This window comes from Siniperca chuatsi, linkage group LG14 (assembly GCF_020085105.1).
Source record: "Siniperca chuatsi isolate FFG_IHB_CAS linkage group LG14, ASM2008510v1, whole genome shotgun sequence".
NCBI lineage: Eukaryota > Metazoa > Chordata > Actinopteri > Centrarchiformes > Sinipercidae > Siniperca > Siniperca chuatsi.
Window position 1 is genome coordinate 24,140,102 of NC_058055.1, and position 15,533 is coordinate 24,155,634.

The 15,533-nt window shown below is 37.9% G+C and overlaps 1 protein-coding gene across 4 annotated transcripts; it reads left to right on the plus strand.

Moving 5' to 3' along the window:
• The first annotated feature begins 930 nt into the window (after nucleotides 1–930).
• lrrc32 (leucine rich repeat containing 32) lies at nucleotides 931–12,961 on the plus strand. 4 transcript variants are annotated; one of them, XM_044221420.1, is made up of 4 exons: nucleotides 4,134–4,463; nucleotides 4,979–5,002; nucleotides 6,801–6,894; nucleotides 9,174–12,961. In XM_044221420.1, the coding sequence occupies exons 1-4, from the start codon at nucleotides 4,405–4,407 to the stop codon at nucleotides 11,013–11,015; spliced, it is 2,019 nt and encodes a 672-aa protein (XP_044077355.1). In that variant the 5' UTR covers nucleotides 4,134–4,404; the 3' UTR covers nucleotides 11,016–12,961. The 4 variants fall into 4 exon arrangements, with proteins under 4 accessions (XP_044077358.1, XP_044077355.1, XP_044077356.1 ...); XM_044221423.1 differs by lacking the exons at nucleotides 4,134–4,463; nucleotides 4,979–5,002 and adding an exon at nucleotides 931–965; XM_044221421.1 differs by lacking the exon at nucleotides 4,979–5,002 and having other exon boundaries at nucleotides 4,139–4,463.
• Nucleotides 12,962–15,533: the final 2,572 nt, after the last annotated feature.

The window sequence follows — 15,533 nt, forward strand, 5'->3', positions numbered from 1 at the left end:
CATACTATCTGGTACGTGTGTTTTTCATTAAAACAAAACAGTTTGTTTTTAATTACAAATGAAACACGCATTATCTGATGATACACGGACCGAACTATTACATTTCTAATAATTAAAAACAATTTTGTTATCTTGAGTGTGAGTCGGATTGTTTTATGAGCAGTCATTCACATCACGAGTAATTTTGAACAGGCACATTCGCGGTAACCTGACAGGACCACTTTAGCGCATGTGCAGAACGGATCGGGCACTGACAGGGCCTTTAAATCTATAACAATGCATCATGTTTAATGAGTTGAGCATATGTTTTGTATGTAAAATCAAAGTAACTGGTAACTTTAGCTGTTTAAGTATAAAGTAGCATAAATTGGATATAAGTACCTCAAACTTGTACTTAAGTAGTACTTGAGTAAATGTCCACCACTGCAATTAACACAGCAGGCAGTGATGCAAATGACAAAATCAGCTGCATAAAACATTAAATGCTGCATTGTCAGAGTCTGAACAGCAGGAGGCAGAGTTGATCTTCCCAGAGTCTCTCCCCGGCCATTGAATTACTGATTGATGTGTTGGAATAACATCCCACTGATCTCACTGTCTCCCTCCAGGAAACAAATATCTGGGGGTAAAAAAACAACCAAAAAAAAAACAACCAAACCCTCCTCACATTCATGAGTGACGCTGAGGCTGAGCTTCATGGAACTGGAAACAAAAAGTCTGGGAATCCCGGTAAATAAAAGGGGACAATTCCCCAAGGAAGGTGTGCATCAGGTGGTGTGTTTTATTTGTAATATGAAGCGGTGAAGTGGTGTGTGTGTGTGTGTGTGTGTGTGTGTGTGTGTGTGTGTGTGTGTGTGTGTGTGTGTGTGTGTGTGTGTTATCAAACATAATGAAGGATGAAAGGATGGGGAATGTGAAACCAGAGCTACTACGAATGTACGAGACACTGCAGAAGAACCGACCAGGTAAGACTTCTTCTTATATGCTTATTTAGAATAATATTTATACTTTTTCACTCTTTCTTATTCTCTTTATATGTATGTCAGCAATGGTAAGTGCATTTTACAGTATTATCTACAGTACTGTACTACAATTATGAGGTACTTTTATTTCTTCCTCCATTTCATTTTGGAGAGAATATTGTACTTTTTATTTATTTGACAACTAAATTCACTAGTTACTTCTGTAATTTAAGGTTTTATGTACAAAACATAAGTGTAATAACAGTATACTGTGTAAAGTAAATCATCAAAGTCTTCATCAGCAGATGAAATCTGCTCAGTTGTCATGGAGATGGATCTGTTGACACGAGCCCAGTAGCTTTTATGATTGTTGCATCCAAAGTATTTTTAAATTTTTCTTAAAAGAAAAGCATCAAACTTCATTTTTGACACCGGAAATTGTAACAATCCCAGCTCAAAGTCCACTTATTAGCTTTTACCGGAGCTTTTAACCATATTACACAGCAGATGGGGACCATCTTCTTCGTAGGATTGTTTTTGTAAAGTATATAAAGTAGTTCAAATTAGCTCCAACTGCAACAGTAAAATGCTACTTACATATCATAAATAATAATAATAAAAGGGGACTTTTTCTGCATAATGAGTACTTTTACTTTTGATACTGTAAGTTAATTTTGTTGATTATACTTCTGTATGGAGGTTTGAGTATTTTTACAGTGTGTTATTACTATTTTTACTTAATTAAAACGTCTAAAATACGTCTTCCACCATCGGTTGCAAACAGATTTGTACAATAATATCAACCAGCAAGAACAGGAATGTAAAAAAGTATTGAACAAGATGAAAAACAGAGAATTTTACACTGTGGTAGTTGTACTTTTACCAAAGTAGAAGATCTGAACACTTCTTCCACCACTGCATGTCAGTTATGGAAAATAGTAGAAGTGCAATTTTTATACTTCCACTTCACTAAAGAGGGAACTGTTGTACTTTTTACTCTACTTCATTTATTTGACAGTAATAACTACAAGTTACTTTTTAAGGTTTTGTATAAAAAACATAAACTTAGAACATATGATGCATTAGATGTAAATGCCAAACAGAATATTTAGAAAATGGTAGTTTGACATCTAGCAGTAGTTGTAGAAATAAAGTAGTTTGACAAAACAATCCCAACTGAAGGTCCACTCGCTAGCTTTTTCCGGAGATTTCAATCGTATCTTCATCAGTGTATGTAAAGTAGTTAAAATCAGGTCCACCTCGACCAAATACAATGTAACAATAGGTCAAATGAATATATGTAACATATACACTATATATAAACCTACAGAGAATTATCACCCAACTCTCAAAGGTGAACATATTGAAGCATTTAGCAGCTAAAGATCCAGATATTTCCCTTAGGAGTTGGTGGAGACCAAAGCAGAGCTGAAAGGAGGGTAAATATTGGACTTACATTCATCAGGTGGACAAAACCACGACTCCAAATGAATGTTAATGTTGCTCTGTGTCTGCTGGATGTGTAATTAAGCAACTGTTTGCTAACACGTTCACCATATCAACTTTATAAGGTGATGATATGTCAGCGGTTACAGCTTGTTGTGCTGCCCCCAAGTGGCAAAAGAGCAATTAATGCAGCTTTAAAGGTGGGGTATGCGATTCTGGAGACATCCAACTCCATGACAAATACCAATATAGAGCGAACAACGACACAGCAAGTAATGTGACTAACGTTAGCTAGGTTGTGGGTTAGCAAACTGTCCCTACAGTTGCTGCTGCGAAGCGAACAGCCAGCAAAGACGAGACGTTTCCCAGCCAGCAAAGCAGCTCCACTTTGTTTGTTTCCCATTTACAGAGCCAGGGCTGTGTACAAACACCCGAGTTTTTTTTCAGCACACACACTGAACGGACAGCTAGCGGGCCCTGAGGAGATAGCTGCTGAATTTGACAAAAAGATGTGTATTGGATTAGTTTGCATACCCCACCTTTAAGAACATTTTCTTGATAAAACATCTGTATTTTTACTTGTACTTTTGAATGTGGGACTTTTATTTGTAATGTATTTTTACACTGTGGTATTGCTGTTTCTACTCAAGCAGAAGATCTGAATTCTTCTTCCACCTCTGCACGTCAGTTGCGAGCACATTTATACATTAACTTAACACATAACCTACCAGAAAAAGTAAAAAAATATTATGTACATGCTGCCTAAACCTCTGAAAACCATGCACCTCCAAATTTGGGGATTTTGAATTTTAATTTTAAAAGTTCTTTTATGGGTTGAGAAAACATTCAAGCTAAATAAACCATTACAAAAGTTGATGTTTTGGAGATACAACAGCAGTTAAGAGGAAAGAAAAATATGAAATGCTCAATGTGAAATAATGCCATGTCTAAACAAGATTTTTGATTACTAAAAATATTTACTACTTTGTTAAAGTAGAATCCTTAAAAACAAGTCCAAAAATAGTCCGTAGCTCATGATACTGCCAAAATAAAAGGTGATTTTCTTCACTTGAAATACTCACAGTACAGTCTACCACTGAGCAGCCCCACTGAAACAGGCAGAGGTTCAGTGCTTTGCTAAAGAGCACTAAATTTTGACTAAAGGTTTTACTAAAGTTTTACTTATTCACTTTTCCAGCTGGTCGAAACATTCAGACAGTTGCACAGTCATTTAAAGCTAATTGTCTGTATGTGTAAACTGGTCTTACTCATTAGAATTACAGTGTTGTTTGTTTACAGTATAGTGAACCAGAGAAAATCCACATGACAACTCAGACTTACTCCCACAGTCTTGAAAAGGATGTGTGATTTTTCAACACACCCACACATCACGGGCGGACAAATCCATCAATAACTGCTGCTGACATTTAGTTCTCTCTGGGTGGAGATATGGAGCATCAACACATTCTCTCTTTTCAAACATTTATCCATAAAAGGTTGCCTTAAAAACTGAAAGATAATAAACATATGGAGAACTAAGTATGCTTTGAACTTTTATCTTCGTGGTCAAACATATTAAAATGTCCCAAATTCCAAATGGAGATTGGTGTGTGAGAACATCCAAACTATTTCTAAAGAAATCCTCCACATTTACGGATTGGGGGGGGGGTTGGGTTGTGTCTCCTTGAAGTGGAGCAACCCCCTTATAAGGCATTTCCCTGAGAACAGTGGGAGGGGGGAAGAGGGCCGAGCGATGCAGGATATTCTCACAGGATGTGATGGCTGGACAGCAGCCGGAGCTGTGCGTTGTGGAGGGAAGAGTCAGCTGAGAGGAGCTTTTGGCTTGTGGTGTTTGCTTGGTTACTATCGATCTGTGAGTGGGTGGGTGTGTGCGCTGAGGATGTGAAATCAACATGGTCAGGAGACACTGCGAAGATTAGTCATAAGCTGAAAGTGAGGTAAATGTTCAGCTCTCTAAAAAGCATGTTGTTGTCGCATGGATTTGGTTTTGGGAAGCCTTGGACTGGACTGTGGGACCAGATGCTGCTCGTTGGAGTATGTGTGCATGGTTACAAATTGCAGTGGTGGAAGAAGTACTCAGATCCTTTACTTAAGTAAAAGTACCAATACAACAATGTAAAAATACTCCTTTATAAGTAAAAGTCCTGCATTCAAACGCCAACCTAAGTAAAAGGTACAGAAGTCTTATCAGTTGCTAGTTTGCAGAGAAGATTTTACATTAAAAACATACGATGTAAGTACTTGTTTAAGATAAAACCTCTGGATTTTTACATTGTGTTATTACCACTTTTACCAGCCTGAAAAGGAATTTGAAAAAATATATAATTGAACAAGATGGAAAATCAGCAGTTAAGAGGCAGGAAAAGTATGAAAAGCTCTATGCTCAATGTGAAATGATGCCATATGTAAACAAGATGTTTGATTACTTTACTTTGTTGAGTAGAATCTTTAAAAATAGTCCGTGGATTATGATACCACCAAAATAAAAGGGGAGTTTCTTTGCTTGAAATACTCACAGTTTTCCTGGTCCTCCTGCTTCAAATTTACAGCTCTACTGAAGCAAAAAGTAAAGAGTAAGTATACGAGTATTACTAGCAAAATGTACTTAAAGTATCAAAAGTAAAAGTACTCATTCTGTAGAAAAATGTCCCCTGTGACCGAGATATTATCATAAATTACATTATAAGATTGTTAATACTGATGCATCAGCGTGTAAGCAGCATTTTACTGTTGCAGCTGCTCGAAGTGGAGCTAGTTGTAACTGCTACATATTTTAAGCTAGTTTAGTCCAGTGGTGCCCAACTTAGGGGCCGGGCCCCTCCAAAGGGCCACAAGATAAATCTGAGGGGTTGGAGATGATAAATTTGTGAAGCAGAACTTTGTCTTTTCTTCTTTCCTCTCCCATTTATAGATTTTTTTTGTGAAATATTGGATACTTTAACGTCTTTGGGCCTCAAACTGTTATTTAAATTAAACCATGTGAGAAGGTCAGAGGGTAAATGTCTCATTGGTGGAACTGATAACAACTCAGACATCTGAAATGTGACAAGGAGCACCAACTAGACACTGTTTTATTGTTGGAAGAAGGTTGGATTTTTAAGATTATTATATGTTTTTAATTTAATATCTAAATCTGAAAAATAACCAGTAACTGTAGCTGTCAAATACAGTAAGTGTAGTGGAGTAGAAGTATAAAGTGGTATAAAATGGAAATACTCAAGTAAAGTACAAGTACCTCAAAAGTATACTAAAGTACTGTACCTGGATTGTAAATGTTTAAAAGTGTTACTGCAAGTAACTTGTGCGATAAACTTTGTGTATTTGAATTTTCGCATCACTAATAAGAAGCCGTGCAGCTTTTTAGTCTTAAGTAGCAGGTTAATCATTGGTTGATTGGTGCTTATTGAACAAAAAATAGTTTCACATTTCTATTTGTAAATTGCCAACAATTTAAGGCGAATGCTTTTCAGTTGCACTAAATTAATGATGTGTCCATATTAAATGCAGCTACAAGCGCTCTTCATCTGCTTCGAGTTGACATTTACTGACAAACATCACATGAGAGCAGTGTGATGAACGTCTTAATTAAATTGAATTTGCTCTTATGCAGACTCTAAGAGCAAATCTGTGGTTCTGTGAAGGTCTTACATGAGAGTGAAGGGAAGATTTCACACGAACTAAACTAAACTTATGTAATTTTTAACACTGAAATCAACAGCAGGTGAGTTTTTAGAGCAACAACTTCTAGCATTTTTAATTAAAAAACCTAACTGGTTGTTTTCGCTGTCTGCAAACGTCTTTTGTTTCACCTAAATTTCCACCTCCTAATCATCCCCATGGGTACTTACCATTACTGCTGTGCTAATTACTCCCACATTGTCTGCCCTGCAAGGTTGCATGTTGTTTTGTTTTGTTCAGGGGAACCTATCAGGAAATATTATATAATAAGTACATTTCCGCTACATAACGAGACACAGAACTTGTGTCTCGTAAAAGATGACTCACTAAGTGCCGACAACACAATCTGCTTTTTCTGTTTCCAAACAATAACCTTCAGTACAGAATTTATTAAATTTACTCAGATCTCACGGAAACCCTTTAGCTTTGTTTGCTTAGTCATTCTTTCTAAGTACTACCAGTTCTGCAACTACATACAGTTTGTAGTACAGTATAAAAGAGAAATGTCACAGCATACAAGTAACAAAAAGCCCCTTTTGTATCTCAGGGCATAAATAGCTCTGTCATAGCTTCGCATGTCACACAGTAGGTAGGGCTACTTCCCTCTTCCTTCCCTTTCAGTCATATCAACGACAGCATGCTTCCTTTCATGTGTTTCTAACTTGTGTGATCTGGACTCTCCCTGTGCTGCAGCACCATGGCCGCTTTCCAGCTGCTCTTCCCGCTGTTGGCCAGCTGCGTGGCGGCATCCTCTCCTCCTTCCCGCCACCTCCCTCCATGCCAAGTTGTAAGTAAAGCCTGATAACAACAGAGACACACACTTCTGGTAGTGGTTCATCAATGGCACTTTGACATTTAAAATCTGATTTTTCTAAGTTTTAAGGCATCTTCTAGGCACATTCCTCACATTTCCAGTTAAATAAATACTGAATATATCTAGGTTTATTCATCTGTTGTTAGTTTATTTTCATGGGTTGCCCATGGCAACTGAGATGAGGCACCTAATCTCTGATGGATTAGGTGCTTGAGGTATTTTCAGATTATCTACAGGCAGATAGTTTATTTGAAAGCTTTCAACCTGAGCGGATCTGGTTTATTAGTTTTAGCTCTTGAACTGTGCTGCCGTCAGACCTTCAGCTTCAATATTTGGACAATAATAATTTTTGGCTTTGGTGGAAGAAAAACTGGAAGTGATTTTGCGTTACCCTGCGGAGGTCACTAGTCAGTCTAGTGTGTCACTGTGACATCTTTTCCTTGGAGTTTCTGGTGAATCATTTAGTTTTGCAGTAGTTCTAATTATGTAACAAACTGGAAATGTAACATTTTCTGTTCCAAGGAAAGACCAAATGCGTAAAAGATTGTAGATTGTGAGATTGTAAAATTGTGAAGTGGCTCCTGGTTGAACCACTACTGTGTGTAGCAGGTGTTATAGTATATAATATATGCATAAAATGGCCAAAAATGATAATAATAATAATAATAATGAGAAGAAGAAATAAAATTTCCCGACCGGACTCGAACCAGGGATGTCGCGGTTTATGGTTGGAGCCTTAAACTCCATGGCCAGTGGTTCCCAAAGTGGGTACCACTGCACCCTGGGGGACCTCAAAGACAGGTCAAGGGTGCCACAGGATTTATTTTCCATTTTGTGTTCGTATCGAAGAAATAAGCAATGAAAATCTAAAGAATCCCAGTTAAATATGCAATTTAATGTGGCAGCTATGACTGGTGACGACAGCTCATTGGTTGGCAGTTGTCATAGTAACGCAACAGGCTTTCCGGCACACATGTTTTCCAGGTGGACGGCAGTCAGAACAAGAGATGCACAGACTTTAGCATGAAAAATAAAACCACCAGGGCACCTGGCAGTTTCAGTCTTTTTAGAACAACAATTCTTCTTTGTGTAACTTTTCCTCAGCAAGTAAACACTGTCTGGTGAGGAAGACTGTAACTTTAGAGGATAAATACTTGATTTGTTTAACTCTGACTGCTGAAGACTCATATTACCTTCGGTAAAAAAAGGATTTATATGTGGATTTTGTCCTCCATCTCTCACACTAGAGTCAGTATGGTCCAGTATGGAGAGGAGGAGTGATTACAGCAACTAATAGCTGTTTCAGTGTACATATGGACATGTCAGTATTATATTAAAATAGACTTTAACTTGTTTGTGTTTCTTGCCTTGGTTCCCATCTGTCGGACTGGTAGTTATTTGATACAGTATTACTATGACTAAATCTGATGTAAACGACCACACACATATCAGATGTTATACTAACAGAGGCTTAGTTTCAGAGTTTTTAGGAATGTAAGCAGTTGCACTCCACAAAAGCAGTGTGTATATCCGTGATAACACCAGAAGTCAGAGAAAAGATCATGTTTTTAAGGATGATACTTCCTTAAAAAAAAAAAAGCCTGATTTATTCCTCAACGTCTTAAAACAGATACAAGATGTTTTGCCTTCCAGTACTTCTTGAATAAATCAATGTGTTTGTTTTTGTCTGGCTTGTAAGCAACAAGGAATGCCACTTTCAGGATACCACAAATATGCCAAGAAGCTGAATGTGCTCTACCTCAGAGAGAAAACAGAGAGGGGGACAGTTTTATAAGCTGTTTTTGGACAGGAGGGTCTCTGGCCATATGGTTTCAATTATAAACTATACTGAATAACTCAAATATTTGAATCTATTAAGGGAAAAGGGAGAGAAGATGATGAAAACTGTGGGTTGGTAATAAAGGTATGAGGTGTGTTGTCTTTAAACTGGAAAAATCTTGGTTGAAGAACTTGAGCATGAGAGCTGTATCATTAGTTATCAAACAGCCGTTAACTTTTTGAGTTCATTTGAAGAGAAAAAGCCATTGTAAAAAAGTTTTTTTTCATTAGAACAACTCACCATCATAAACCTCAGAGGACTGTGTTGCTGCCAAGAACATGTTGTAGATACACTGACTCATAAATCGACCCTCCACGTACAGTTTAAACATTCGGTCTGTATTGTGTCATGGTCAGGCAATTTGGCAGTGTGCTGACATAATCAGACTTGTGTGTTTTGACTTTGTTCGCAGGTCCAGATGGATGTGTTTTGCAGCAATCTGAGCCTTAGAAGCGCCCCAGTCAACCTTCCTCGTGGCGTCCAAATGCTGGACCTTTCTCGTAACCAGGTGCAAAATCTCACCCGGGAAACTCTCGCGTATCACACCGGCTTCCATCATCTGAATCTTCACTCCAACAAGATCCACTTCATCCAGCCGGGACTCTTCAAAGACATGACTGATCTAAAAGTCCTGGATCTGTCCAGGAATCATTTGAATGTTTTCTCTCTCTCCAAAATCAACATTGGGCCTCTTACAGCTGTAGAGTCACTTGATCTTTCAAGCAATGGGCTATACACAGGAATGTCTGACTATTTCCTGGCTGATTCTCCATCGCTGGCAAACCTCTCTCTCAACAGCAATAGCATCACCAAAATAGCACAAAATACTTTCAGTGGAGCCTTGTCCTTGACAAAAATCAGCCTCCACAATAACGTCATCTTGGAGATTGAAGATGGAGCTTTTGACTCCTTGGATCGTCTGACTGAACTCGATTTGTCCAAGAACTCAATCACGTGCATCACTGACTTCAATCTCTGCAATTTAAAAGTGCTCAATCTCAGCAAGAACAGCATGGAGCTTTTCCAAAGCACGAGATCAACTGATTTGTATAAACTTCTCCGTCTTGATCTGAGTGAAAACAAAATGCTGTACTTTCCTCTTCTGCCAAGAAAAAACATGCTTGAATACCTGGATGTTTCACGAAACCAACTTCAGAGCATCAACGTCACAGGAAATCCTGAAAAAAATACAAACGTATTTTTAAATGACCTGAGATACCTGGACATGAGTTACAACCAACTCAAAAGCATACCAGAGTCCTTTTTTTACTGTATGGGATCCCTTGAGGTCCTGAATGTGAGCAATAACTGTATCGGCTCGTTTTCTATCACTGATGAACGTCTTCTACAGACAGTGAAAATTATCAATCTCAGCTATAATTCGCTGCAGAGCCTGACATTTGGGGAAAACGCCCTGCAATCGCTGGAAAAGCTCTTCTTACAAGGAAACGACCTCACCACCCTGGACCATCAAATATTTCAAAGACTTCCAAGTATCAAACACCTGCAGCTCCAGCAGAATAATCTGGAAATCTGTGCCTTGGACCAAAACCATCGGGGTCCTCCAGATTGTGTCTCCTTTTCTTCCATACCAAACTTGCAGTTCCTGTACCTCTCTGAAAACAATCTGAGGACTCTGCCTGCGAACGCATTTGCCAACACCCCTCTGAAGTTACTGGACTTGTCCCTGAACCCTGGCTTAGACATGGACAAAGACTCCCTCTCTGGTCTCGAGTATTCCCTGGTTCACCTCCTCCTGAGGGAAAACAACATTTCCAGTCTAAACACAGACCTCTCCTCGCTGAGGAGTCTCAAAGATGTAGACCTGTCCACCAACCACCTGACCATTCTACCTATGTGGATCAAAGAGTCCTCCATTGAGTCGCTAAACCTGCAGAACAACAACCTGGTCACCCTGGAGTACAGCACCATGCTCGCTCTGGAGCACTCACTAAAAACCCTCTACATGGGCTCCAACCCTCTGAGCTGCTGCAGCAACCTCGGCTTCCTCCACATGGTCCAGCACTCAGCCGTGGTCGTCCCCGACATCGAGACTGTGACCTGCGTTCACGAGGAATATTCAGAACCGGTCAACATCGAGAAGGTGACCCAGGAAATGTGTCATAGATCAGGCATCCATAACTATATTATCGTTGTTGTAGTGATAGCGTTACTTGTGATGATCTTGCTGGGGCTGCTGGTTAGATGTTGCCACACAAGGAAACGAAAGCACAACCGAAGCTTTAGCGCGTAATGTGAATGAACAGTGCACATGCAGGACCATGAAGGAATTTATATTTGAGACTTTTCAAATTTCTCTTCATGAGAAGGTTGCTGGTTTTAACCAGAGACAGTAGGAAAAAAATGAATGTAGTATCTGTGATATCATCCAAAGTCTTCTGAAGGGACAATTTAAAGCCCTGATTTGGTCTGGCATTTGGTCAAAGGGGAAGAAGCCTGAGTGAAGCTGAGATGGGACTTGCAAGATTGCTGACTGACGAAAACATGTGCCATAATATCCCCTAAATGAAGACAGTACAATAGACAAACTATTGAAGCACTTCTTGTGGAAAATATTCTCCTTGTATTTCAAAAGAGAAGTTTGAACTTTTTAAATGGACTTCTGAAAGAAGTTTCTTGCAGTCAGTATCTACAGTAGTGGCTGTTTGAGGAACTTCAACTTTAGAGCCTTATGGCTAAAGCAGGGGTGTTTCCTGCTTGGTTTTAATATCAAGCCACATGCATCGGTTTACTGAATGTAAAAGGAAAATTCCACACTAAAACACTGTAGACCATTTTCTCCACTGACAGACCAGACTGAAATGCAGCAATTAAATGTTAACGGATTTTTTTGTAAAAATGCGCTTATTTGCTTTCTTGCTGAACGTTATATGAGAAGATTGATACAACTCTCACGTATGTCGGTGCGCTACATATAAAGCTATAGGCAGCAGCCAGTTAGCTTAGCTTAAAGACTGGAAACAGAGGGAAACCGCTGTCCTGGCTCTTTCCAAAGGTAACAAAATCCACCTACCAACACCTCTAAAGCTCACTAATTTACACATTATATCTTGTTTGTTTCATTTGTACACAGTAACTCAGTAACTCCAGAAAGTTACTGCGCCGGGTCAAGAAATAGTCTGGCACATAACCCCCGTAAAACCACAATGTGTCGTTCTTTTCAATAAACGAACAAGATATAATGTGTTAATTTGTGAGTTTTAGAGCTGCTGGTAGGCAGATTTTTATTACCTTTAGACTGAGCTAAGCTAGCTGTTTCCCATTGTTTCCAGTCTTTATGCTAAGCTAAGCTAACTGGCAGCAGCTTTGTATTTACCATACAGGTACGACAGAGGTATCAATCTTCTCATGTAACTTTCAGCAAGAAAGCAAATGCGCGTATTTTAGGGTTGAGTGAGGGGTTCTCGAAAATGAAGATAAACCAGTGAGTGAGACAGAGAAAGATAAATCAGATTTAGGTAGAGTGTCGACACTGGAACAAAGTCAGATGTCACGCAGTGACGTTCAGTGTATCTGAGAGTGGAATTTCCTTTAAGCTAAAAATAAAGAACATTACACTACAAAAGGTCATGAAACAAAATGCTCTATTCACAGATGATGAAGTATGATCAGAAAGTATATGAAGGTTAAGGGTCATCTGAGATGTCCAAAGGAGTTTTTATAAAGCCGTCCCTTTACCCTTTATGTAGTTTGCACTTTAAATGTCCTCTTGTTTGTGTGATTGTATCTTATTCTGTGACTGTTAACACTAAGAAATGAATTATTGTTTTACTATAAAAACAGTATGTTTTCTGTATTGATCCCAGGCCTGTGGTGTTCCCCCCATTCACAACATCTATTAATCTGACATGAAAATGTTTCAATACCCTTTAGAGAGGAAGTTGAAAGCTGAACTAAGCACTGAAATTAATAACTGTGATACTCTGATATTGAAGTACAATATACATACTGTATTTTTCTAAAGAAATAAATTAATATGAAATCCAGCGCTGTTATGTAGCGGGCTACACTGGGATCCACAGTTTCATACTAATTTAATGTGCTTGATCCTAAAATAATAAGAATTATTATAATAATAATTGTTATTATCTACAAGTCAAGCTGATTTGTAACTTCTCATCCAGTGATGTTATTTTGTAATGTAAGCAATATTTTGTACCAAATAAATTTTCACTTAAACACTGTGTGAGACATTATTTGTGTAACAAAAACATGTAAACCTCTGAACACAGCATTTCCTCCAGACCATTTTAAGTTTCTTTTTTCCTCATTATTGAGATAATACCTTAAAATGATATTTCACTCTTTAGATATATATAATGTTTGCAGTTTTGTAAGGTGTTTGGTTGGTTTCCCGTACTTAAACACACATTATGTTAACATTTTACTTAATGTGATGCTCGTACCTTTCTTGCAGAGAGTTAGATGAGAAGATTGATACCACTCTTGAGTATGTACGTTAAATATGAAGCTACAGCTAGCAGCCAATTAGCTTAGCTTAGCACAAAGACTGGAAGCAGGGGGAAACAGCTAGCCTGGTTCCCCAACGTGTAAATTTGAGATCTTTAGAAGTGTTAATAGGTTTTGCCTTTTACCTTTGGACAGAGACAGGCTAGCTGTTTCCCCCTGTTTCCAGTCTTTAAGCTAAGCTAAGCTAAGCTAACTGTCTACTGGCTGTAGCTTCATATTTAACGTACAGACATGAAAGTGGCGTCAATCTCCTCATCTAACTCTCGGCAAGAAAGCAAATACATGTATACAGTATTTGTCTCTTGATCATTGAACAAAACTTTTGCCTGCCTCTAACAGTCAAATGTTCATTTTATATATTATTTAATTCTGTGTTCTTTATTTGATGTAAGATAATACAAGCTGAATATTTATTTATCAACGCTTTATAATGATTGATACACAGCATAGAATATTCATTCAACAGTCTAATGCCATTCATGATATCTACAGCCTTACAACTAAGGCAGCAACCAATGATTACTTTAATGAAAATAATTGTCAGATTAATCGATAATCGATTAACCATTTGGTCCAAAAAATGTCAGAAAACATTGAAAAATGTCCATCGGAGTCCAAGCTGACATCTGAAGATATAAAATATTCAATTTAGAGTGATATAGAAGAGATAAACAGTAAGAATCAGTTACTCGAGAAGCTGAAACCAGATCATGTTTGGTGTTTTTGCTTAAAGAAATATTTAAACGGTCAATCAATTATCAAAATAGTTGCAGATTAATTTTCTGTTGATTCACTAATCGATTAATTGGATAGATTATATATGAGATTTCATTCCACATAATTCTGACTGTAATTCATTTAACCAATCAAACTGTTTCAGTTCTTCACTGTTTCAATATTTTCGGCTGGATGAGGCAACGCTAGCACGCTAGCTCTTCATTACCCAGAAATCCTGTAACACGATATCAATAAACTGCACGCTGATGTTTATATAACAAATGGATGCGATATAATGGTGGCACGTGTGAAGTGGGAAATTTATAAGTTTACCACCGTAAAGTTTCTCTCAAACAGTCAACAAAGTGGTGACTTCCAACAAGTTTTATGAGTGCACGTCAACACATGAAACATGGCAATCTACCAGGTTAATGGTAATTATATCAATATAACTTCCTGATGTGTGTGAATGAGTCACCCAGGCGACATCCATTATTTGCATTTTACAGCGGCTGTGGCATTAAAGGCCTACTGTAGCACTTCATTTCGCTTTCTTACCAAGCGTTAGACGAGAAAATCGATACCACTTTCATGTCTCTAGGATAAACGTGAAGCTACAGCCAGCAGCAAAGCTTAGCTTAGCACAAAGACTGGAATCAGGGGGAAACAGCTAGCCTGGCTCTGCCTAACCAGCACCTTTAAAGCTCACTAATTAACGCATGTATATTTTTGTAAGTATTAATCATTATTCCTTCAAAGGGTTGGTTAACCCAAAATACATTAAAGGCCCTGAAAACTGTTTTATTACCAATTTTGAAAGTATTCTCTCAACTAACTTCTTACTATGAGCGATGGGGTATTGTGTGAGCGATGCGTCCATTAAATATTTAAAGAAAACAATATCTTATGCCAAAGTTATTGGTTATTTTACATGAGATTTTTCTGTATTTGTGTTTTTGTATTTGCTTTTCTCACCGGTTTGAAGCGCTCAGCTAGAAAAATGTGATGTCACATTTCGTGGACCAATCATGATTCAGCAACATTTGAATCATAATCTGCTGACAGTTGGTGGATTGTTTAGTCACTGTCAATCAAATCTGATCAAACCACACTCACACAGTCCTGATGAAGCAGATTAGCTGAATTTTAAAATGTTAAACGCTTAATAAATTATACCTAAGGATGTTTTTCCCCCATTGTTATGTGATAGTTATGAATAGGTAATGTGAAAGAGACCTAAGATTTGAAGTTTTCAGGGGCTGGGTCTGTGAAACTGCTGAATGGACAGAAAGCATATTTATTGTACTTTGGGTGAACCAAACCTTTAAATTAATAAATCAAACTTTATTTGTATCGCACCTTTCGTACAAGTGTTTTACTGACAAACTGATAATAAGACAATCTGAGACTGACGCACACAAGATATAAAATAATAAAAATGTAAAAATAAAAACAATGGTGATAAAAAGATAAAATAAAAACAACAAAATAGATAAAAGACAATCACAAATAAAATAGATAAGAGGTTCCCTTTCATTGTTACATTTGATCACCCAGAGCTGAG